The sequence below is a fragment of the Entelurus aequoreus genome, linkage group LG11 (assembly GCF_033978785.1).
Source record: "Entelurus aequoreus isolate RoL-2023_Sb linkage group LG11, RoL_Eaeq_v1.1, whole genome shotgun sequence".
NCBI lineage: Eukaryota > Metazoa > Chordata > Actinopteri > Syngnathiformes > Syngnathidae > Entelurus > Entelurus aequoreus.
Window position 1 is genome coordinate 69,400,319 of NC_084741.1, and position 17,035 is coordinate 69,417,353.

General features: G+C 39.2%; 1 protein-coding gene across 2 annotated transcripts in view; it reads left to right on the forward strand.

The window, feature by feature from the left end:
- grik5 (glutamate receptor, ionotropic, kainate 5) overlaps positions 1–17,035 on the forward strand; it is a 459,142-nt gene that overhangs the window by 367,127 nt on the left and 74,980 nt on the right. For both annotated transcript variants that reach the window (XM_062063911.1, XM_062063910.1), the window contains 3 exons: positions 4,449–4,502; positions 9,019–9,177; positions 9,409–9,561. In XM_062063911.1, coding sequence (XP_061919895.1) covers positions 4,449–4,502; positions 9,019–9,177; positions 9,409–9,561 — 366 coding nt within the window. The remainder of the gene's footprint in view (positions 1–4,448; positions 4,503–9,018; positions 9,178–9,408; positions 9,562–17,035) is intronic.

Genomic DNA, 17,035 nt, shown 5'->3' on the forward strand with positions numbered 1-17,035 from the left:
TCGTTAGCACAGCATTGTTAACCTTCGCCAGCCTGGAAAGCATTAACCGTGTATTTACATGTCCACGGTTTAATAGTATTGTTGATTTTCTATCTATCCTTCCAGTCAGGGGTTTATTTTTTTGTTTCTATATGCAGTTAAAGCACGATGCTATCACGTTAGCTCGTAGCTAAAGCATTTCACCGATGTATTGTCGTGGAGATAAAAGGCACTAAATGTCCATTTCGCGTTCTCGACTCTCGTTTTCAAGAGGATATAGTATCCCAGGTGGTTTAAAATACAAATCCGTGATCCACAATAGAAAAAGGAGAGTGTTGAATCCAATGAGCCAGCTTGTACCTAAGTTACGGTCAGAGCGAAAAAAGATACGTCCATCACTGTCTCTCAAGTCCTTCACTGTAACGTTCCTCATCTACGAATCTTTCATCCTCGCTCAAATTAATGGGGTAATCATCACTTTCTCGGTCCGAATCTCTCTCGCTCCATTGTAAACAACGGGGAATTGTGAGGAATACTAGCTCCTGTGACGTCACGCTACTTCCGCTACAGGTGAACTTTATCGTCGATTTTCTCTACTAAATCCTTTCAGCAAAAATATGTCAATATCGCGAAATGATCAAGTATGACACATAGAATGGATCTGCTATTCCCATTTAAATTAAAAAAAAAATCATTTCAGTAGGCCTTTAAGGTGGAAAGTGTAGCTGCCATTATGATGTGGAGTGATGTTTTTAAAATGACCGTAAGTCTTGAACTATACAAAGTATTTCAATGATTGGAATCTGTGCTTTTTCCATGATATACTAGTCACTATGGTAATTTAATTAGCTACTATGGTAATCTAATTAGTTACTATGGTAATCTAAGTCACAGCAGCTCAGACGAGGCACCAAGCAGTGTGGGTGGGGAGCGTTTCCACAGAGTGTTTCCAGAGTAGCCAGCCTGAAATGCGGGTGTCAGGGACAGACGCGGAAGGAGATTTTTACAGCAAAGTTCTAAAGCTTAGTGATATATCAGATTGTAGGTGGGTTTATTTTTTACCCTTCGTGTCCATATTTCACTGTTTGTTACATTTTTATTGCGTTTCGCTTCATTGTAAATTATGTGGATGGAGAGGGGGTGTGAAGTTCATATGTTGTCAATATTCAGTGTTTTATCCTTCATAGTTAATATTGTAAATCCCACATTCTTTATTTTCATGTACATTCTGGGAGTCTCATTCAGTAAAAAAATGTAAAATTCCAGTCTGTTTTTTAAGGCGGTCTGTCATAACGTTTTTAGCATTCAATCTGACATTATTGTGAGGTTTTGTATTAGTGTTCCTAAAAATTAAATATACTGTACCGGCCCCCAGACACATTTTTTTCTCAAAATTTGGCCCCCCGAGTCAAAATAATTGCCCAGGTCTGGTATAGCCTGTCTAAATGCTACATTTCATTTTCAGTAGCTGACATTTTGTTCATTTTTTCTACTCTTTATATTTTCACATTAAATAGTTGAATCAATTTGAAACAAACAACACGACTGCAAGATATGTTATTTCATCCTATAAATCAAAAAATGGCTATTCAGAAAAAGGAAGTTAGCTAATAGAATAAACATTGTTTGTACTCTTTATAATTTTTGCATTTGGAGCAGTTAGAAGTGGAGAGGGAGTCGAAGAGCGAGAACTTGGCTATAAAATCCAAGGCAGAATCCACTAAAGCAGAAACAAAAAGGCCCCCAGACCCCCGGCTTATTTTCAGTCTTTTTCAAATCACATCCCTGTTAATATGTACACATATATGTATAGGCCTAGGCTATATATATTGTTATTTCACATTTTTTTAGCCAAATGTGGCCCCCAAGTCAAAATGTTTGGACACCCCTGGTCTATTCTATTGCACTTATCATCAATCAATCAATCAAAGCTTACTTATATAGCCCTAAATCACGAGTGTCTCAAAGGGCTGCACAAGCCACAACGACAGATCCCACATCAGGGCAAGATCATAACCGCTTGTGTTTGATTACTGAGTAAATACACTACCGTTCAAAAGTTTGGGGTCACATTGAAATGTCCTTATTTTTGAAGGAAAAGCACTGTACTTTTCAATGAAGATAACTTTCAACTAGACTTAACTTGAAAGAAATACACTCTATACATTGCTAATGTGGTAAATGACTATTCTAGCTGCAAATGTATGGTTTTTGGTGCAATATCTACAGAGGCCCATTTCCAGCAACTATCACTCCAGTGTTCTAATGGTACAATGTGTTTGCTCATTGGCTCAGAAGGCTAATTGATGATTAGAAAACCCTTGTGCAATCATGTTCACACATCTGAAAACAGTTTAGCTCGTTACAGAAGCTACAAAACTGACCTTCCTTTGAGCAGATTGAGTTTCTGGAGCATCACATTAGTGGGGTCAATTAAATGCTCAAAATGGCCGGAAAAAGAGAACTTTCATCTGAAACTCGACAGTCTATTCTTGTTCTTAGAAATGAAGGCTATTCCACTAAATTCTTTGGGTGACCCCAAACTTTTGAACGGTAGTGTACATGACAAAAGGAGCTCTTCCTCTCTTGTTGTATATTCGGTACGCCTCTAAAATCAACTGAATGCTTTGTAGCGTAGAATGTCAGTATGTTTAGGGTAAAACTCAGTGTACCTGAGGGCCGATGGAGGTAGAATCTGGGTGAAGCCCATTGGCCGCGTCAAGTATAAATATATTGTTGATATTGGCATACATGCGCATGTCTGCTGTTGAATTAATAATTATTTATTGTCAGATTTCACGTTGCTGTTGTGTTATTCCGCCATATAGTAAAATTAGTTTCTGCTAAGATTATAAAATAAAAAAGTGCAAAGTTTGACACAAATGCCTATCAGACAACTATGAGATGTGCTAGAACAGCCACTCATCCATTGCCCCTTTCTGAATGTCCTAAAACGTACTTAAGAGCTACACTAGTGTTGTTTTGCAACCTTTTATTGACATTTTCTAAAAGGATTTAAAACAGTGTGTCATAAGCAGAACACACTAACACTGTGGAGGAGTTGCACTTCCTCTCGCTGTGCTGAACACTTGTTATTCAGTAATAAATAAGGCATACAAGAAATTGACATTATAGTAATAAATAGTAGGGATGTCCGATAATGGCTTTTTGCCGATATCCGATATGCCGATATTGTCCAACTCTTTAATTACAGATACCGATATCAACTGATATGTACAGTCGTGGAATTAACACTTTATTATGCCTAATTTGGACAACCAGGTATGGTGAAGATAAGGTACTTTTTTAAAAAATGAATCAAATAAAAAAAGATAAATAAATTAAAAACATTTTCTTGAATAAAAAAGAAAGTACAACAATATAAAAACAGTTACATAGAAACTAGTAATGAATGAAAATGAGTAACATTAACTGTTAAAGGTTAGTACTATTAGTGGACCAGCAGCACGCACAATCATGTGTGCTTACGGACTGTATCCCTTGCAGACTGTATTGATATATATTGATATATAATGTAGGAACCAGAATATTAATAACAGAAAGAAACAACCCTTTTGTGTGAATGAGTGTAAATGGAGGAGGGAGGTTTTTTGGGTTGGTGCACTAATTGTAAGTGTATCTTGTGTTTTTTATGTGGATTTAATTAAAAAAAAAAAAAAAAACGATACCGATATTACATTTTAACGCATTTATCGGCCGATAATATCGGCAGACCGATATTATCGGACATCTCTAAAAAAAAACAGCCTGCATGGCAGCTTTGTGTCAACATCGCCACTTTTTCTCGTTAGATTTCCCCTCATTCCACTTTTTTTTAATGTTCATTTTTATTTTTTGCAATAGCATTTCCAGAACGTGTGGCGGGCCGCTAAACAATTAGCTGCGGGCCGCAAATGGCCCCCCGGGCCGCACTTTGGACACCCCTGGAATAGATATTAAAGATGACAGATAATACCTTATGAAACAATAACACAATAGAAGATTGTGTCTGATATCAAGATATGATATCAGATATGCTGGAGTTCTCAGCTGACAACTTTTAATTTCCTTAATGTTCTTCAGAATATACTTCAGTTACTCAATGAGGGGTCTATGGTTTGCCTACTGAGCCCTGGAGGAGTGGGGGGGTCAACATGAGGAGCAGGAACGGCCTGCCATCAGCTATGACTTGCATTCGCAGTGTTTGACAGTATTTTGTCCGCTTTCAGAGCAGTTTTGGATCGGAGCTCCATGAGTCACTCCGCAGTACAACTTGCCCTGAGCCTAATGTCTCCATGATGTAAAACTGTGATTAACGTATGCTCCCGTCTCTCCTCCATGCTCCCCTGCCGTGTCCCCCAACATGTCACCTCTGCTCCCAATTTGCTCTCCCAACATCAATCTCCCCTCCCTCGGATCCCACCCGCCTCTTCATCATTTTCCCTTTTCCAACCTTTTTCTCTCGGCAGGCGTCGGAGCTGGGAATGACGTCGGCGTTCTACAAGTACATCCTCACCACCATGGTAAGAGCGTATAGAGTAGCCGCAGCGGCGCCGCTTCCATCTGTCTTTCAATTCACTCCCCCCGATGGTTCTTTATGAGCGTACAAAAGGTGCCGGCAGGATTAGATCAAGCCAGAGGAGGAACAGACAGGGGGGTGGGGGTAGCGGGTGAGTTGTGAGAATAGAACGTGCGGGAAGTGCAGAGGACGAACAGAACAGGCATAACAACTATGGCGATGGAGGTGAAGGTGGTGCCAACGTCACCCGCCTCCTCTTTTTAGCATTTCAATTAATGCAGCCTTCACGCGGCCTCCTCTTTTTCGCCCTCAAATATTTACACGCGGTACTGTGCCGATGCCACCGTGACTGGAGATGGGACGATGGAGCAATGCTCCCGTCACATATAGGATCTTTGACTGGCCTTTTTGCAGTCCATCCCTAAAATCACCAGCACCAGTGATCGCCAACCGTTGGGCCGCGGCACAAGGTCAACAGGTGCGCTGTGAGGAAATAGCCAAAAAAAGAGCAAAATAGAAAGCGCATTCCATTTAGCTCAACCACATAATGAAGAGAGCCGCAGTTTCAAGAGCCCTTGGTCTTCAAGGTCATCAAAATATGGATGTTACTTTAGAAAGTGCCTCCGCAGGTTATTTCCCTCGAGACTGTGTTTACTTATTTACAAAGTAACCACAACACACTGCACTGTCAATAAATTCATTATACTGCCCTCGCTACTCGTTACTGTGTAGCATGTGCAGCTACCTTATTTTTCGGACTATAAGTCGCAGCTTTTTTCATAGTGCGACTTATACTCAGGAGCGACTTACACTACCGTTCAAAAGTTTGGGGTGACCCGAACAATTTAGTGGAATAGCCTTCATTTCTAAGAACAAGAATAGACTGTCGAGTTTCAAATGAAAGTTCTCTTTTTCTGGCCATTTTGAGCCTTTAATTGACCCCACAAATGTGATGCTCCAGAAACTCAATCTGCTCAGAGGAAGGTCAGTTTTGTAGCTTCTGTAACGAGCTAAAGTGTTTTCAGATGTGTGAACATGATTGCACAAGGGTTTTCTAATCATGAATTAGCCTTCTGAGCCAATGAGCAAACACATTGTACCATTAGAACACTGGAGTGATAGTTGCTGGAAATGGGCCTCTATACACCTATGTAGATATTGCACCAAAAAGCAGACATTTGCAGCTAGAATAGTCATTTACCACATTAGCAATGTATAGAGTGTATTTCTTTAAAGTTAAGACTAGTTTAAAGTTATCTTCATTAAAAATAAGGACATTTCAATGTGACCCCAAACTTTTGAACGGTAGTGTATGTGTGAAATTATTAACACATTACCGTAAAATATCAAATAATATTATTTAGCTCATTCACGTAAGAGACTAGATGTATAAGATTTCATCGGATTTAGCGATTAGGAGTAGGGATGTCCGATAATGGCTTTTTGCCGATATTCCGATATTGTCCAACTCTTAATTACCGATACCGATATATACAGTCGTGGAATTAACACATTATTATGCCTAATTTGGACAACCAGGTATGGTGAAGATAAGGTCCTTTTTAAAAAAAATTATAAAACAAGATAAATAAATTAAAAACATTTTCTTGAGTAAAAAAGAAAGTAAAACAATATAAAAACAGTTACATAGAAACTAGTAATGAATGAAAAGGAGTAAAATTAACTGTTAAGGGTTAGTATTATTAGTGGACCAGCAGCACGCACAATCATGTGTGCTTACGGACTGTATCCCTTGCAGACTGTATTGATATATATTGATATATAATGTAGGAAGCAGAATATTAATAACAGAAAGAAACAACCCTTTTGTGTGAATGAGTGTAAATGGGGGAGGGAGGTTTTTTGGGTTGGTGCACTAATTGTAAGTGTATCTTGTGTTTTTTATGTTGATTTAATTTTAAAAAAAACAACAACAAAAAAAACGATACCGATAATAAAACAACCGATACCGATAATTTCCGATATTACATGTTGACGCATATATCGGCTGATAATATCCGCAGGCCGATATTATCGGACATCTCTAGTTGTCATAAACGTTACTTAGTTCATGAAAAAAAAAAAAAAATACAAAAGAAAACAATGTTATGCATATGTAAATTTATTCTGTTATAAACATTCATTCACTTTCTTCTTTCCTTCATGGATCTACACTTTACCGCTGCCGGTATTTTTTCCTATATTTTTATTGTAATATTTTCAGAAGGTGTTTCTTCTATTTTTGGCCAAAGTAAGACAAAGAAAACACTCTGAAGTTGTCTTTAGTTTTTGGTTTTAACGCCATGATTTTAATAGTTTGGCCCGCGTGTGTCAGCAGGTTCAAACACTGATGACATCTATTAATCAGACAAGAAGCAAGGAATCATGCAGAGACAGAGTTCAATTTAGCTCATGAGGAGAACGCATGGAGCTGCACGCTTAGTCACAGTCTCGCCCTAAGCTCTAAGGTTCAGCTCCCGCGTCCCTCTTTTTATTCAGAGTTCCATAGTCAACATCACTAAGGCCGCCTCTAAAAGGAGTGGTCACATACTGTATATTATTCAAAGCAGGTCCAGGACGCAAAGTACGTGACGGAATGGGCTGGAGGCCTTGTGATTTCGCCTTGTCCCCACTTCGTCTGGGTGTTGTCATCTTATCTTCGTTGAGGTCCTTGAAGTCTCTGCTTCGTCTGCGTGCTGTCATCTTATCTTCGTTAAGGTCGTTGAAGTCCTTGGCTGTTAGCGGGCTAAAACAAAGATAACATCTACGGCTGAGGCCACCCCTCAGACAAGAAGTTTTGTCCTTGCATAGATTAGAAAAGTCTAACTTGAGCACAATAGCTAATAACTAAAGCAGGGGTCACCAACCTTTTTGAAAGCAAGAGCTACTTCTTGGGTACTGATTAATGCGAAGGGCTACCAGTTTGATACACACTTAAATAAATTGCCAGAAATAGCCAATTTGCTCAATTCACCTTTAACTCTGTTATTATTAATAATTAATGATATTTACACTTAATTGAACAGTTTAAAAGAGGAGAAAACACGAAAAAAATGACAATTAAATTTTGAAACAGTTTATTTTCAATTTCGACTCTTTAAAATTCAAAATTCAACCGAAAAAAAGGAGAAAAACTAGCTAATTCGAATCTTTTTATGGAACATCATTAGTCATTTTTCCTGATTAAGATTAATTTTAGAATTTTGAAGACATGTTTTAAATAGGTTAAAATCCAATCTACACTTTGTTAGAATATATAACAAATTGGACCAAGCTATATTTCTAACAAAGACAAATCATTATTTCTTCTAGATTTTCCAGAACAAAAATTTTAAAATAAATTCAAAAGACTTTGAAATAAGATTTAAATTTGATTCTACAGATTTTCTAGATTTGCCAGAATATTTTTTTTGAATTTTAATCATAATAAGTTTGAAGAAATATTTCACAAATATTCTTCGTCGAAAAAACAGAAGCTAAAATGAAGACTTAAATTAAAATGTATTTATTATTCTTTACAATAAAAAAAATAAATTTACTTGAACATTGATTTCAATTGTCAGGAAAAAAAGAGGAAGGAATTTAAAAGGTAAAAAGGTATGTGTTTAAAAATCCTAAAATAATTTTTAAGGTTGTATTTTTTCTCTAAAATTGTCTTTCTGAAAGTTATAAGAAGCAAAGTTAAAAAAAAAAAATGAATTTATTTAAACAAGTGAAGACCAAGTCTTTAAAATATTTTCTTGGATTTTCAAATTCTATTTGAGTTTTGTCTCTCTTAGAATTAAAAATGTCGAGCAAAGCGAGACCAGCTTGCTAGTAAATAAATACAATTTAAAAAATAGAGGCAGCTCACTGGTAAGTGCTGCTATTTGAGCTATTTTTAAGAACAGGCCAGCGGGCTACTCATCTGGTCCTTACGGGGCACCGCGTTGGTGACCCCTGAACTAAAGCAACGGACTTTAAGCATACTAAAGTTAGTGTGATAATATATACATAATTATTCTAACAGCGTGTGCACACATTTTCCTGAGCTCAAATGAGTTTGACACCCCTGATTTAGAGGATTGTTGACTAACATTTTTTGCAGCCAGTTCTTGAAAACAAGGACCTCTGCATAAAAAAGGTCAACAGACTTCATCCTTGTTCATGCAGGATGGAAAGGCAGGTTTGACAGTTCCCTCGGTCCCTTTTATCTGCACGTGTATCCAGATCCTCTCAGAAATGTAGAACACACGGTTTCAATAATATGTGTAATTGGTAACGCTGTGAAAAATGGGCATGAAAACAACAAAGCTTTGAGCTTTTTTCCAGTGGAAAGCAACCAGAGTGTTTTCCACTAAAGCGTATTTCTGCACTCCCCACGGCTCTCGTCGCTGTCAATCCCCTCCAGATTAGATGTTGTCGCTCCCTCCTGTTTCACTCCTCGCTCATCACACTCCATCCGCACTGTATTTTTCCCCTCCAAGACCATGTGGTTGCGCACGTCCACACTGTCACTCACTTAAATTGTCGTCTCGTAGGACTTCCCCCTTCTGAGACTGGATGACATCGTGGATGAGCAGTCCAACATCGTGGGCTTCTCCATGTTCAACACCACACATCCCTTCTACCTGGAGTTCATCCGCAGCCTCAACCTGTCGTGGAACGAGGCCTGCGACCTGACCTACCCCGGCCCCGCCGTGAGTATCCTGGCGCTGGATCACGACGCAATGAAATCCGACGTAATAACAGCTATTCATCCATCCATCTGTGTTTCCTCCCCCTTCCTTCCCCCTGTCTCAATCATTCCATCATTCAACAAACCTTGTATCGTCTTGCTTCTTCTATCCCCCCCCTGCCATTCTCCACATCAACCCTATCACCTTCCCACGTTCCCTTCCCCGTACGCCCACTCCCCCTTGCTTCCGCAGCTCTCGTCGGCGCTGATGTTCGACGCGGTGCACGTGGTGGTGGGGGCGGTGAGGGAACTCAACCGCAGTCAGGAAATTGGCGTGAAGCCGCTCAGCTGCACCTCGCCTCAGATCTGGCAACACGGCACCAGCCTTATGAACTATCTGCGCATGGTACGAGCCCGGGTGCGACACACGTGTTTGTGCATTTGTATGGATCGCCGCATAGGGCCTGCTCTCACAGAATCTAGTAGCGCTGTAATAAGTAGCAAACTGACACGGGTTACATTTTTAAATCTCTGTCAAGTTAGTTTGTTAGCAATTTAATGCAAAAAGTCCACCACAAATCTACAAAACCAGGGAAGTTGGCACGTTGTTTAATTCGTAAATAAAAACAGAATACAATGATTTGCAAATCCTTTTCAAGAAACTGAGAAACGTAATTTTTTTTTGCATATAATTAGAGATGTCCGATAATTTCGGCCTGCCGAGAAATGCTTTAAAATGTAATATCGGAAATTATCGGTATCGTTATTTTATTTTATTTTATTTTTTATTTTTTATTAAATCCACATAAAAAACACAACATACACTTACAATTAGTGCACCAACCCAAAAAACCTCCCTCCCCATTTACACAAAAGGGTTGTTTCTTTCTGTTATTAATATTCTGGTTCCTACATTATATATCAATATATATCAATACAGTCTGCAAGGAATACAGTCCGTAAGCACACATGATTGTGCGTGCTGCTGCTCCACTAATAGTACTAACCTTTAACAGTTAATTTTACAAATTTTCATTAATTACTAGTTTCTATGTATCTGTTTTTATATTGTTTTACTTTCTTTTTTATTCAATAATTTTTTTTTATTTTATTGTATTAATTTTTTTTAAAAGGACCTTATCTTCACCATACCTGGTTGTCCAAATTAGGCATAATAATGTGTTAATTCCACGACTGTATATATCGGTATCGGTTGATATCGGTATCGGTAATTAAGAGTTGGACAATATCGGATATCGGCAAAAAGCCATTATCGGACACCCCTACATATAATCATTAACTTAGAACTACACATTGCAAAAAAGTTGGAACAGTGGCATTTTTACCACTGTGTTACATGGCCTTTCCTTTTAACAACCGTTTGGGAAATGACGAGACCAATTTTTGAAGCTTTTCAGGTGGAATTCTTTCCCATTCTTGCTTGATGTACAGCTTAAGTTGTTCAACAGTCCGGGGGTCTCCGTTGTCATATTTTAGGTTTCATAATGCGCCACACATTTTCAATGGGAGACAGGTCTGGACTACAGGCAGGCCAGTCTAGTACCCGCACTCATTTACTATGAAGCCACGCTGTTGTAACACGTGGCTTGGCATTGTCTTGCTGAAATAAGCAGGGGCGTCCATGATAACGTTGCTTGGATGGCAACATATGTTGCTCCAAAACCTGTATGTACCTTTCAGCATTAATGGTGCCTTCATAGATGTGTAAGTTACCATAGCTCGTTGAGAAATGTTGTTCTTAAACTGTTCGACAATTTGCTCAGGCATTTGTTCACAAGGTGGTGACCCTCGCCCCATCCTTGTTTGTGAATGACTGAACATTTCACGGAAGCTGCTTTTATACCCAATCATGGCACCCACCTGTTCCCAGTTAGCCTGTTCACCTGTGGGATGTTCCAAATAAGTGTTTGATGAGCATTCCCCAACTTCCTGTCTTTTTTGCCACTTGTGCCAGCTTTTTTGAAACATGGTGCAGGCATCAAATTCCAAATGAGCTAATATTTGCAAAAAATAACAAAGTTTTATCAGTTCGAACTTTAAGTATCTTGTCTTTGCAGTCTATTCAATTGAATATAGGTTGAAAAGTAGGGATGACCGATAATGGCTTTTTGCCGATATCCGATATTCCGATATTGTCCAACTCTTTAATTACCGATACCGATATCAACCGATACCGAAATCAACCGATATATGCAGTCGTGGAATTAACACATTATTATGCCTAATTTGGACAACCAGGTATGGTGAAGATAAGGTACTTTTTAAAAAAATTAGTAAAATAAGATAAATAAATTAAAAACATTTTCTTGAATAAAAAAGAAAGTACAACAATATAAAAACAGTTACATAGAAACTAGTAATGAATGAAAATGAGTAAAATTAACTGTTAAAGGTTAGTACTATTAGTGGACCAGCAGCACCCACAATCATGTGTGCTTACGGACTGTATCCCTTGCAGACTGTATTGATATATATTGATATATAATGTAGGAACCAGAATATTGATAACAGAAAGAAATGGGGGGAGGGAGGTTTTTTGGGTTGGTGCACTAATTGTAAGTGTATCTTGTGTTTTTTATGTTGATTTAATAAAAAATAAAAATAAAAAAATAAAAAATAAAAATAAAAATAAAAAAACGATACAGATAATAAAAAAAACGATACCGATAATTTCCGATATTACATTTTAACGCATTTATCGGCCGATACCTGCCGATATTATCGGACATCCCTATTGAAAAGGATTAGCAAATCATTGTATTCTCTCTTTATTTACCATTTATACAACGTGACATCTTCACTGGTTTTGGGTTTTGTAAAAAGGCACTGTCTCTTTTCAAAAGAAAGAAGGCAAATTCATCTGTCTAGTCCAGGGCTATTCAACTGGCAACCCGGGGGCCAAATCAGAGTTCAGGTCAAAACCTGAGAGACAAAAATTTTTGCAGCAAATTCCTAAAAAACACTGGAGTGCAAGAGGAACTCGGACCACTTGAAACACATTTTAACCTTACTGGCAAACACTGGGCTCCAAACTTGTGATTTACATAACTAAAGTGTTTCTCCACACCTAATGTGAACATTACTCTTTCTATTCACATAAGAACGCAGTGTAAGCATGTATGTCCATTCACGCACATACCTAATGTAAACATATTTCTCGCCATTCACATACACACATAATCAATTTAAATACCCACTATGTAAATATGTTTGTCCATTCACATGTGAACATCAGTCTATCCGTTCACATATGAACACAGTGTAACCATGTAAATCCATACACACACAACTTAAACCACCAATATGCACATAATGTAACCCTTGGTCTATCCACTCACATACACATTTCATGTAAATATAGTTCTCTCCATTCACAAACACATATAATCCAATCCAATTCATTTATATAGCACATTTACACAACAAGAATGTTTCCAAAGTGCTGCACAGCCATGTTAAAAACAATATTACAAACAATATTAAAAACAATATTATGCTACACCAATGACTGAATAAAAACAAAGAATAAATGAATAGAAAACCAATACAGAGAAAATATAAAAAATAAATATGATTAAAAAGTATTTTAAAGGGTAAAACCAATTAAAACAGTAAAATAGACATCAAAATTTATTTAAAAAAAACACACAGGACAACAGAGGACAGAAGACCACACAACTCACGTAGTGGTAAAAGCCAAATAATAAAAGTGGGTCTTAAGACGAGACTTAAAACACTCCACTGTGGAAGCAGTGGAGTAATAATCAATTTGAATAAACACTATGAGAATATGTATGTCCATTCACACACAAACACACACCTAATTTAAACATCAATATTTCCATTGACATATGAACTTAGTGTAAGCATGTCTGTCCAGTCACAAACACACCTATTAAGCCCTTTTTTTTTTACCAAAGGTTCAGGAACTTGTAGTTCCTAGAACCTCTAGTACCTGGAACTATAGCTTCCAGTAGAAGTGTGTGGTTTGTGTTTCCATCACATTTTCATATGACCCCTTTAATGCGCCTTACAGTCTGGTGCCCTATGGTCCGAAAACTACAGTAGGCACTATGTAAATCGGTTTGTCACATGCACACATAATGTAAGCATGTCTGTCTATTGCCATACATACATAATGTTAACATCTGTCTGTCCATTCACACACACTAGATTGCCAAAAGTATTTGGCCACCTGCCTCGACCCACATATGAACTTGAAGTGCCATCCCATTCCTAACCCATAGGGTTCAATATGATGTCGGTCCACCTTTTGCAGCTATTACAGCTTCAACTCTTCTGGGAAGGCTGTCCACAAGCTTGCCGAGTGTGTTTATAGGAATTTTCCACCATTCTTCCAAAAGCGCATTGGTGAGGTCACACACCGATGTCGGTGGAGAAGGCCTGGCTCTCAGTCTCCGTTCTAATTCATCCCAAAGGTGTTCAGGTCAGGACTCTGTGCAGGCCAGTCAAGTTCATCCACACCAGACTCTGTCATTCATGTCTTTATGGAGCTTGCTTTGTGCACTGGTGCACGGTCATGTTGGAAGAGGAAGGGGCCCGCTCCAAACTGTTCCCACAAGGTTGGGAGCATGGAGTCGTCCAAATATTTTTTGGTATCCTGGAGCGTTCAAAGTTCCTCTCACTGGAACTAAGGGGCCAAACCCATCTCCTGAAAAACAACCCCACGCCATAATTCCTCCTCCACCAAATTTCACACTCGGCACAATGCAGTCCGAAATGTACCGTTCTCCTGGCAACCTCCAAACCCATCAGATTGCCAGATGGAAAAGCGTGATTCATCACTCCAGAGAAGACGTCTCTACTGCTCTAGAGTCCAGTGGCCTCGTGCTTTACACCACTGCATCCCACGCTCTGCATTGGACTTGGTGATGTATGGCTTAGATGCAGCTGCTCGGCCATGGAAACCCATTCCATGAAGCTCTCTGCGTACTGTACGTGGGCTAATTGGAAGGTCACATGAAGTTTGGAGCTCTGTAGCAACTGACTGTGCAGAAAGTCTTTGCACTATGCGCTTCAGCATGCGCTGACCCCTCTCTGTCAGTTTACGTGGCCTACCACTTCCTGGCTGAGTTGCTGTTGTTCCCAAACTCTTCCATTTTCTTATAATAAAGCAGACAGTAGACTTTGGAATACCGTATTTCCTTGAATAGCCGCAGGGGCGTTAATTAATTTAAAACCTCCTGTCACTCCCGCGTTTACCGGAAACCGGCGGGATGGCCGTGCATGCGGTAATTATTTTAAAACCTCTTCTCACTCCGGCGTTTACCAAAAGGAATCCATAAAATTTAGGCGTGCGCTTTGAGTGTGATGTAAGCATACCATCATGAAAAGCACATTTAATTTAAAAAAAACGTTATTATGGTCTTACCTGTACTTATAAATGGAGTCCATTTGCAGCTCCTTCTGACCAAAAGCATCGATAACTTGTTTATAGAAGTCTTCATTATTTTCTTTCTTCAGTTTTAAAAGTCTCTGTTTCGATGGAGATATTCCTTTAATTATTACCTCCTGCTTCCATTGAAAGTCCAGTTTAGAAAACTGTTTTATTTTAGATACCTGTATGTGATCCTCCATGTTAGAAGTTCAGGCAGAGAAAAAAAAAAAATCTCTTGCTGCATGTGTTCACTTCTTCTGCAGTACCGGAAGTCGCAAGAAGGATCACTAGCGCGGCAGCGCCCTCTACCACCAGGAGGCGGGAGTCATTTAATGACTTATACAGTATTTGACACACGCAGCTACGGTATATTAATAAAACATAGCTGCTTACTGTTCTCTTTAGCATACTGTACCGGTATTCAATAGCTTGGACCGTAAATCCTACTGAAAAGCTCTTTATCTTTTTTCCTTTGTGCGATAGTAAACTACTGAAAGCAGCTTCCTCCATTTTGAAAATGAGGACAGGTAAAGCGTCACTCGTGACGTAACGAATTTGACCCGGTGGAAGTTCTAGCCATATGCTAAATATTTTGCGAAACGAGTTTGACCCGGCGAAAATTATAGACATGCGATAATAAAATTAATATTTTGCGAAACGAATTTGATCCAGCTTCAATAATAAACCGGCGATAAGGCCAAGCATGCGTTAATTATTTTGAGAAACGAGTTTGACCCGGCAGTAATTCTAGACGTGCGAATACTATATTCCCTGCGCCAATTCAAGGAAATACGGTATTTAGGAGCGAGGACATTTCACGACTGGATTTGTTGCACAGGTGGCATCCTATGACAGTTCCACGCTAAGAGCGGCCCATTCTTTCACACATGTTTGTAGAAACAGTCCCCATGCCTACGTGCTTGATTTGATACACCGGGCCAAGTGATTAGGACACCTGATTCTCATCATTTGGATGGCTGTCCAAATACTTTTGGCAAAATAGTGTATGCACGTGATGTAACTATCTTTTTGTGTTCTATATACCGTAATTTCCGGACTATAAGCCGCTACTTTTTCCCCTCGTTCTGGTCCCTGCGGCTTATACAAGGGTGCGGCTTATATACGGCCTGTTCTTCTCCGACGCCGACGAAGAGGATTTCGGTGGTTTTAGTACGCAGGAGGAAGACGATGACACAATGATTAAAGACTTGACTTTTCATATACCGGCAGGCTGCTTATTTTGATAACGTACAGGCGAGCACTTTGTGTTACTTTGCACCGTTGTATTATTTGTACTCTGCACGAATGCTGTTCGCCATGTCGAAGATGTGAAAGTTTGATTGAATGATTGAAAGATTTATAGTTAATAAATGGGACGCTTTGCGTTCCCAAACAGTCATCTCTGTCCCGACAATCCCCTCCGTGGTAGCAGGAACCCCTATATACTACGCTAATTACACATCAAAACCCTGCGGCTTATAGTCGGGTGCGGCTTATATATGGAGCAATCTGTATTTTCCCCTAAATTTAGCTGGTGCGGCTTATAGTCAGGTGCGGCTTATAGTCCGGAAATGACGGTACATGTCTAATATGTAGGGTATTGTTCATGAATAGGCATTGCTTATCTATCCCTACTAAATACTCAGGAGATGCTGCACAATGAACTGCTATAACCATTATGATTTGTGAGCAGTTGTCTCTTGCTGACTGAAGATGAATGAAAATGAATGGCGGCTTCATTATCATCGCCATCTCATGTTGCATGTGACCTGTGCCGCACGATGTCGTCTCCCATCTCGGCTTCTCTCCATGTTTGTGTGCGCGTCGTCGAAGCAGCCGGGGCGCCATCCCTCATTGCCTCCTCCCCACCGGCCCGACATCTGTCTGTGCTAGTCAACGTCACGGTGAGCTCCATCCTCGCCATCCACGCCATTGCTCATACATTTCCCGGGTGTTGGGAGTCCTTAGATGTGGTATAGCAAGATGTGCAGTCTATCTAATCTCACAGTCTCCCCTGCTCTGAGCCGAAGCCGCTGATCCGTGTCTCTCTTATAGCCTCCGACACTTGCTCCTCTCTCTCAGAGGACGGGACAAAATATCGATACGCTATCATGATAATTCTTCCCTTGATAAGCTATTGATGCACTGCAGCCAGATATTGATGCCTGTATTAAGCCGTCATTATAAACACAAAACCTTGTTTACCAGAGTGAATACACCACAGACTCATGGTGATTACTACACAGGAATCTGATCAATGGTGTTTGTACAGTATGGTTGCATAGCTGGATGTTTACAGTATTTTTTTTATCATTTCTGATGTTGGTTTTTTTGTATGTGAGGGACCTGCTGTATATTTTTTATTGAATTTAGTTTGATTAGTTTTTTCTTGTGTTTGGTTTATTTTATTATTTTGTATTTTGTAATATATTTATATATTTATATCTATATATACATTAGA